General features: G+C 47.8%; 3 protein-coding genes across 3 annotated transcripts; 1 reads left to right on the top strand and 2 right to left on the bottom strand.

Annotated features, from left to right (window-relative positions):
• Nucleotides 1-1,363: 1,363 nt before the first annotated feature.
• Nucleotides 1,364-4,571, bottom strand: LOC123110051 (AAA-ATPase At3g28540-like). The gene is made up of 2 exons (XM_044530456.1): nucleotides 4,265-4,571; nucleotides 1,364-1,855 (listed from the first exon to the last, which is right to left on the bottom strand). The coding sequence occupies exons 1-2, from the start codon at nucleotides 4,305-4,307 to the stop codon at nucleotides 1,407-1,409; spliced, it is 492 nt and encodes a 163-aa protein (XP_044386391.1). The 5' UTR covers nucleotides 4,308-4,571; the 3' UTR covers nucleotides 1,364-1,406.
• On the bottom strand, nucleotides 2,651-3,281 carry LOC543308 (puroindoline-B-like). The gene has a single exon (XM_044530454.1). It carries the CDS (start codon nucleotides 3,237-3,239, stop codon nucleotides 2,745-2,747), a length of 495 nt encoding a protein of 164 aa, XP_044386389.1. The 5' UTR covers nucleotides 3,240-3,281; the 3' UTR covers nucleotides 2,651-2,744.
• Nucleotides 4,572-4,702: 131 nt separating the features above from the next.
• LOC123110050 (beta-glucuronosyltransferase GlcAT14B) lies at nucleotides 4,703-7,676 on the top strand. Its single transcript, XM_044530453.1, has 4 exons — nucleotides 4,703-5,350; nucleotides 5,434-5,509; nucleotides 5,614-5,729; nucleotides 6,664-7,676. The coding sequence occupies exons 1-4, from the start codon at nucleotides 4,786-4,788 to the stop codon at nucleotides 7,182-7,184; spliced, it is 1,278 nt and encodes a 425-aa protein (XP_044386388.1). The 5' UTR covers nucleotides 4,703-4,785; the 3' UTR covers nucleotides 7,185-7,676.
• Nucleotides 7,677-8,707: the final 1,031 nt, after the last annotated feature.

Raw genomic sequence — 8,707 nt, 5'->3', positions numbered from 1 at the left:
CTTTTTGATGGGCTTTTTTGGCCTCTTTTATTTTTATAAAGTCCGAAGTCTCATCCCGACTTGTGGGGGAATCATAGTCTTCATCCTCCTTTCCTCACTAGGACAATGCTCTAATAATGAAAATCATCACACTTATATGGATTTACAACTCAAGAATTACAACCCGGTAGAATCGCTTCTCATCCCGGCCGGGGTATATGCTGATGACATTGGCCTTGGATTGCTGCTTGGAGGCATACCACCAGAGTGTGGTTCCGGAGAAGTCGTCGGTGACCTCCTCGTGGTCGTCGACGGTGATTTGGGGGTTCTTGCTGTCCTTGCCGAGCTCGGCCTTGAGCCTCCGTGCATGGTGAGCACAGGCATCGCTCAGGTAGGCCTCGACATCGAGGAAAAATTCGCTACGCTGGAATCGCTTGGCGCCGTACTCGGAGATGGTGATCTCGTGGTAAGGGTTGAAGCAGGCGGCGAGCTTGGCTGCCCGGGTGGTGAGGTAGAGACGGAGGGTGTCCGGGACGTGGTTCTGCACCATGGACCATAAGAAGATGGCGCTCGCCACCGCCGATCCAAACCATGGCAACCACTCCACCATGGGCGCCATGGCTGGACCTCTTGATGTTGTGTCTTGAGGCTTTCTTGTTGGAATGCTATAGCTCGATCTGCACTGGAAGCGCCTGCATATGTGTATATATAATGCGGGAGAGTTGTGGGTGATTTACTTAGGTTGACCTGAGTCTTCGTCTCCGTCTTCGTTTTTGTCGTCGTCGTCGGAGCATGTTCGACTTTACCTTTTGTCGTCATCGGAACAGATTTGTGTTCTTCTTTGCCGTCGTCGGAGCAGGTGAGGAGGAGCTGTCAGAGCTGAGAAGAATCTACAGTCCATGCACGCATGGAAAAAACTTGTGGATTCCCTTTGCCCAGTACGTTTGAGACAGGGGAGTGAGAGGTTGGCATTTCGTATTGTAGTACTATTCCATACATACACAGGAATTATCATCATTATTATTCTTTGTTGAGGGATACATATTTTGTTTTGTGCCTCCATTTGCCTTTCTCCTTGTCTTCACACTCTCCTTCATGATCACGGCGGTACCTCTCGTATTGTTCATATAGGCGGGTTATATACGCCAGAATTTTCACTGTCTTTTGTAGAAAATGAGGAAAATGTTCACTGTGTACTTGCAATAGTAGTATCAGATAATGTTAGAATTATGCATTGTAGTATCAGATATAGCAACTTTTTGAAGGTAACTTCCCGTGTGAATTAACCATTGAGAAGAGAAAGCAAAACCATTTTATTCCAGCTGAGTGATACATAATTTATTTGAACAAACACTATACATCATTTTTGTTGTTGTAAGCGAGCACTAGTGAGCAATCAAACTTGTTTGATGTCTTGGTTGGCTAATTCATTTGTCTTCCTTGGGTTCCTCTTTCTCCTTGGTTTTCTTTGCTTCTGCCTCCTCTTCCTCCTTCGCCTTTGCCGCTGCCGCAACCGTCACCGCGTCTTTCTTGGCCTGTTTGAGCGCCGCGATGAGGCCTGCCAAGCACATGTTTGGGTCCTTCTTTTTCTTCTTTGACATGGGCATCAGGTTCTCTGCCACGTCGGCCGGTGACATATCGGTCTCTTCGAGCAGCTGCCGGATCTCGCCGAACAACACATGCTCGGTCACGTCTAGGTAGTTCTTGGCGAGCACCTTGAAGCCCTCGAAGCGGCAGTAGGACATCTCGATGTGCTTGTCCATCCTACCCCGCCGGATTAGCGCCGGGTCCAGCTTCTCCTTGTGGTTGGTGGTGAAGATGATGATCCGCTCACCGCCGCTTGCCGACCATAGCCCGTCGATGAAGTTGAGTAGGCCTGAGAGTTCCAACATGTTAATATAAGTTATTGTCAAAAGTAACATGTTAATATAAGTTATTGTCAAAAGTAACATGTTCCAGCATGGATAGTCTAGCTAGTAGATCGAGCGACACCAGAACTAACCGAGACAAGGCGTTGGGCGGTCTTGCCATAGAATCGGCCCTTGGTTCGGCTTGGTCATTGGCCCTAGGTCCGGATGGTCCAAATTGAGACCAAGTGACCCGGACACATCCCTGATGTTGGTTCAGTGCCAAACCAAGCAACCCTAGACTTGGTCGGAGTAGTGCCCGAATGGTCTAACGGGTGCTCAGATCAGCATATGCATGCTCACACCTCCGAACGGTCCGGACAGCAAATTCGAAGCACTTTGACAAGAAGAAAACAATATGATTTATAGTCTTTTTTGCTTTGGTTTCTTTGGTGGATGGGAAGGCTATATGAGTGAAGAAATCACTTGAGCATGCACTTCACCAACCACGTCCCCTCTAAATAGTGGAGGATCCCTAAACTCATGAAATGTGAATAAAACCTATAAAATAACCTCTACCGAGGCACATTCTTGTGTTATTTTCACTTTTGAGGGTTCTTCGATTCTCGACAACCTTCACGGTTGAGACTAAAATCTGTTCACAAGTACGCCCTAATTAGCCCATTTAATTTTCCGCCATCTATACCAAAACACAGAGGCCTATATGCACTTCCACACATTCCTTTTGTATTGGCACAATTAACATTATTTTCTTGATAGACACATGCATAATTAGATGTTTGTAAGAGAAACACATACATACATAAGGGAAACTATAGTATATATTATTCCATGGTCACATTTATTGGTCACATACAGTGGTATGTGATAGTTTATTGGTCACTAATGGAAGCTACATCACCAGTAATATCCGCTAGTGATGGGGATGTTGCAGTATTTTGGATCAATGTTGCACTTGGAGGGAAGGCTCTTCGCCGTCTGCACCGTTCTGGCTTTCAAACCTTGTTGAACGCCCTTGAAGCCACTTAGATCACCTTGGATTGATGTCCAAATAGCCTTGCAGCGGCAACGCGGCGTCGTTTGTCTCAATTGCTGACAACACTGGTTTCGGACCTCCTCACAACTTCTCTTCCCCCAAGTCCGAGGAAAGATCCAAGAGAGCGGCATATCCTTCATCACACACCGATCCATAACATAATCACTACAAGAATCTAGCTTTGGATGCTCTTCCTCGCAATCCTCAAAACCACTCGCACTAGGCGCTATCGCAACCCATTCCCCAAAAACATCCGCGGTGGGAGCTTGCATAGCTGGGCTGGGAACTTCCGCATATTGCGCAATAGTAGTGCTCACTACCAGAGCAAGGAAAGCTAGGAGGAAGAAGGTCTTCATGTTGCCAATGTTGTTTTGGTAGTGGCGAAGATGAAAGTTGAGGTGAGGCCACTATTTATAATGGATGATGTGACATGATATATGTCTACCATTCCGTGTTGCTTTTGAATGCTTACAAATTTAGTTGGATGACCAAAGTTACTTTGCAAGCACACATAATTTTAGCAAGTTGTTGAGATGATGTTTCGTGCACTGAATCTGCAATTTTCCTCGAAAGAGACCACGTGTAATGCTATTCCAAGGCTTCTTACTTTGTTTTTTTTGTGGAACTTAATTTGTAATTGTGCGGGTCTTTAAAGAAAGATCGAGACCATGTTGGTAGAGATTGTGTTATACAAGGTAATAGAACATGATAAGTAATACATCTAGATGCCATCTTCCACTAACTTTCTTAGTTTTGTCATGTATTAGCCATTGTGTGGTAATTATATAGATGCCATTTTTCATAAAGTATCTACTCTTTTGTGGAAACATACAATGAGTAATGATGTGTGACACTTCCATGTCCTGCTTTTGGTATTGTATTGCTATAAAAAACATATGGTTAAGTGTTTTATACTTTACTCTTTCATGGACGCTAACTTGTGGACTTCCGTAGGTTGTTTCATAGGAATCCACCCAAAATTTGTTAGAACATGTGTCTTATGTGTTAGTAGTACACGATAAACAATGACTCACCAAGATGTCGTCCTCTTCTACTCGTGGTTTCGCTTTGTGATGCATACGAAACCACGTGGCTCACGAATAACATTTGTTATGATTTTTCATTGTTTTGTGGAACTGCATTTGTAGCAAGTTATTAGGACGGATGCAACCGGTTTGTATATATTTGATAAAGAAATGAAAACATTGTGCACCAAGGACTAAACCCAACCCACATGTTATAGATAAATATGTTAATTTCACTGAATTCATACTAAGTCATGTTTTAGACATTAACAAGGAAAATCTACCATCACAACAAATAAAAATTGGTGGTATACCCAAAATGTTAGATTCAAGGTTAAGTGTTGATGCGAACTAACCTATGATTGGATGTCTAGGAAGACAGTGATATCTCCAGCCCATCAGGGTTCAAGTCCTAAACTTGAGCTGGCGCTCACATATTTCTAGATATATTTCAAACCTCCGGCGATGTGCGTTCAGTGAGAGGAGACGTCCCCTATCGACTATGAAGGCGTCTGTGGCGACTTTATCAATCTCAAGATGATGTGTCGACTGAGTCTCTCGGAGGTGCTCGTAAGGGGTAGGGTGTGCGTGTGTGCGTTTATAGGGATGAGCGTATGCGTGTAGGTATAAGTGTCTATGTTTGTATTGTGTTTATTTTTTTTAATCTTGGTTAAGCCAAGGGAAAAGCAGAACATGCTCACAAAAAACTCAAATTTGATAATTGAAGTGTTTGTATAAACCTGGTTTTATATCACAGTAGATTATTAAACCCGGTTTTAGTGGTTACCGCCGTTCACCTGTCTTTACCGGCCAAAAAATCCGGCCTTTTTCCCCCTGCCAAAGCCGGCACTGCGGCTGCCCCCTCCCGCCGCCGCCGATGAAGCCCATCGTCGTCCACGCCGCTGCCGTGGACCGCCGGTGGCTGCTCCCTCTGGCCGTCGGCTCCGCGCTGTCGCTCTTCCTCCTCGTCCTCCTCACCACCGTCCCGCTCCCCTTCTTCCCCTCCTCCTCGCCCTCCCCGGCGCTCTTCGTGGAGCACAAGCTCGCCCCAACCCCGCCGGCCTCCCGCGCCGCCGGATCCCTCCCCCGCATCGCCTACGTCATCTCCGGATCCGCCAGGGACGCCGCCGCGCTCCGCCGCGTCCTCCTCGCGCTCTACCACCCCAGGCACCTCTACGTGCTGCACCTAGATGCCGAGGCGCCCGAGTCCGACCGCCGGGGCCTCGCCGCCGGCCTCGCGGCGCACCCCGTCATAGCCGCCGCCGGCAACGTCCGCGTCGTCGAGCGGGCCAACCTCGTCACCTACCGCGGGCCCACCATGGTCGCCAGCACCCTGCACGCCGCCGCGGCCCTCCTCTGGGGCCACTCCGGCGCCGGCGGGTCCGACTGGGACTGGTTCATCAACCTCTCCGCCTCCGACTACCCGCTCGTCACGCAGGACGGTAAAGGCCCGCTCCACCGCTCCCGATCCGTCCGTCACAGTGCCATAGCGCACCATTTGACCTTGTGAGCTTGCTTGCTGCAGATCTGATCCATGTCTTCTCCAAGCTGCCGCGTGATCTCAACTTCATCGACCACACCAGCAACATCGGATGGAAGGAGTAGGTGTCTCCCTTCCTTAGAGCTACCCGGATTGCTTGCACACCGTGGCTGGATAGTGAAATTAATGCGCTTCTTGTTGGTTTGTGAATCTGTATGCGTGCAGGTTTCAGAGGGCGAAGCCGGTCATCATCGACCCGGGGCTCTACATGAAGAAGAAGGCGGACGTGTTCTGGATACCACAGCGCCGGAGCGTGCCAACAGCCTTCAAGCTATTCACTGGTAATTACTAATACATTATATTGCTTCGAGTTGTTGATCCATTGGACTGTTCTTGGTTGGTAACCCAATTATTTACATATACTAGCTCCAGCATAGAAATGCTGTATACTAGGATTTTCCATGCATTTGATTGTTCACTGTGCATACTAGGCTCCTGCAAATTCTTGTTTTGCCAATGGAAGGAATTTCTCTACCAATTAAAGGAATTTGCTGTACTAGAAGAGTTTATTATTAGTGAATCTGAGTGTTCAGGGTTTAAAACTGATATATGCTGATTGATGTGTGTTTGATCATGCAAGTTGTGGAGACCAGACCACCAACTGAAATTGATTTGTTACCATAATAAGATCTTCAAAGTGTTCCTAAGATGTCATGCAGAACCCTGCGTAATAAATGTGATGCTTTTCTAGCTTAATTGCCGGTTTTCGTTCTTTTGCTGAAAACTAACATAGCATAAATGAGGAAACTCCCTGTGTTCAGATTTGCCTTTCCTGTATGACAATAATTCCAATCCTATTGAATGTAACCTTTATTTTCAGTTTCAGTTTCAGTTACTTTTTTGTGCTAGTAAACTTCACCTGTTATAAATGCTCTTATTACCAGCCCCAGAAATTTCATCTTTCTGCCTCTTTCTAGAGTCTACACCAAGATCAGCTGGTCGAAGTTTCTCAAGTAGTAGTTCTCTGGCCTGATATGCACCCTCCATGTTTTAATATCTGAACTAGATAGGTAGCTGTAAGATTCAGAGCCCGCCTTTCCACTTTCCAGTGAAGGTCAAGGCATAAGATTCCTAACTCGCAAGCAAAACATTAGCATGATTTGGCCAACTAGCAAAGAAATCTTGTGTTTCAAGAGCTTTTATGGAGTGACCAAGTTTCTTACTTTGGGCCTTTTTGAGGAACTAATCTTGCTCTTAAATCTGAGATGTTTGCAGGTTCAGCGTGGATGGCGCTGTCCAGGTCGCTGGTCGAGTACAGCATATGGGGCTGGGACAACCTGCCCCGCACCGTCCTCATGTACTACTCCAACTTCATCTCCTCCCCGGAGGGCTACTTCCACACCGTGGTCTGCAACGCGGAGGAGTTCAAGAACACGACGGTGAACCACGACCTGCACTACATCTCGTGGGACAACCCCCCGAAGCAGCACCCGCACTACCTCACGATGGACGACCTGGACCGGATGATCGCCAGCGACGCGCCCTTCGCCCGCAAGTTCCACGCGGACGAGCCCGTGCTGGACCGGATCGACGCGGAGCTCCTGTCCCGCCGCGCCGGCCCGGACGCGCCCACCCCCGGAGGCTGGTGCGCGGGGACAGGGGACAACGGGAGCGACCCCTGCTCGGTCGTCGGGAACACCAGCTTCCTTCAGCCTGGCCGCGGGGCCGTGCGGCTCCAGCGGCTCGTCACGTCGCTCCTGTCGGAGGAGAAGTTCCACCCGCGGCAGTGCAAGTGATGACATGCTTCTTCTGATGCCAGAGCTGCTTGCGGTGTTATGATGCATGGTTCTCCTGCCGGCGATGTCCGCACGGTTGATGTGACCGCCCGCGGCTCGCCATTTTGTCGGCTAGGCAGCAGACCATGCCATGTATGATGATGTTGTACGATTAGACCACGTAGCGTCAGTAGAGCTTGTTGTTGTATCACCCACTTGTAAGACCAGTAAAGACCACAAGATGATGTATCATCGACTCGACGGTATGAACCTGAAGACGGCACGTTGAAAGCATCTTGTAAAGGCTTCTGATGTTTCTGAAGTTTGGGCATCTCTGTTGCCTGTTGGTGGAAAACAGAGAAAGGGTTACTTGTTGCTGCCTGAGCAAGAGCCATCCTGAAGGACCCATTTCTGTTACTAGGAGAATGGGTCATGTGGAGCATGCAGAAATGTATTTTTCTGTTGGAGAAACATGCTTGTAGCCAAATAAATATTTCCATTTGAGACAGAAAAGGCTGATGATTGTGTTCTACCAGTAGCAATTCCTGTTATTGTTCTCCTCAGACCATGTGCCATGTGCTTGCAAACATATCATACTGCTGTGTTCTACTTGCTGGCTGCTGGCTTTGATTTTTCAAGACGTGGATGTTTCTTGGAAACAATTTGACAAGAAATGAACATGTCTTTGTGTTACCAGTCTGCTCCTTTTTCTTTACAGCTAGCTAGTGCTGGACAAGCTACTCCCTTTGTTCACTTTTGTAAGTCGTTGAAGACATTTCAGACAACGTGCAAAGCAACTCAATTTCAATTGTCTGAAATGACTTATAAAAATGCGGTAATGATAACTCCCGAACGTTCGGGAGTTAAGCATGGCAACCCAAACGCTTTTAGATGGTAACTTTAGCTTGCGTGAGATTAGGAAAACATGACAATGTTCTGATGAAAAAACGAAAAAGGCTAAAGTTGCCATCCCCTATCAACTAAATTTGCCATGTCAAAATGTTCGGGACGAACTGCTCAAACCCCGAACGCTCGGGAGTTATTGGATTTGTAAAAGTGAACGGAGGGAGTATGTAGGATGGTCGTCCAAGGAAGGAAGCAGCTAGTAATCAACGCCGAAATCATGGTCAAATGGACGGCCAGGATGTCGTCATCATGTGATACTTGCCGTTACGGTTTCCAAAACGGCGACATAGTATAGATCACCAAACCCCGTCTGCCTGCCTTGTTTCCTCCCTTTGTTTTGGCGAGCTCCACCTTTTCTTCTTCTCCTTTTTTTTTTGGCAATCTTTTTCTCCTTCTGGTGGTGTTGGTGGCCGTCGTGGCCCGTTGATCCATGGATGGTGCAGCACGGGGAGGTTGGCGATGATCTATGACGCGATGGTGGCGCGGGGGACGATGGTGGTGGCGGAGCACACAACATACACGGGCAACTTCTAGGACATTGCGGCGCATTGCCTGCACAAGCTCCCCGCCGGCATGAGCCGCTTCACCTACACCTACGTCGGGAGCTCATATATCGCCCCGAGTATCTTCCAAATGCC

The sequence above is a fragment of the Triticum aestivum genome, chromosome 5B (genome assembly GCF_018294505.1).
Source record: "Triticum aestivum cultivar Chinese Spring chromosome 5B, IWGSC CS RefSeq v2.1, whole genome shotgun sequence".
Lineage (NCBI taxonomy): Eukaryota > Viridiplantae > Streptophyta > Magnoliopsida > Poales > Poaceae > Triticum > Triticum aestivum.
The sequence above is the reverse complement of the archived record's forward strand: the minus strand, read 5'-3'. Positions and strand labels throughout refer to the sequence as shown.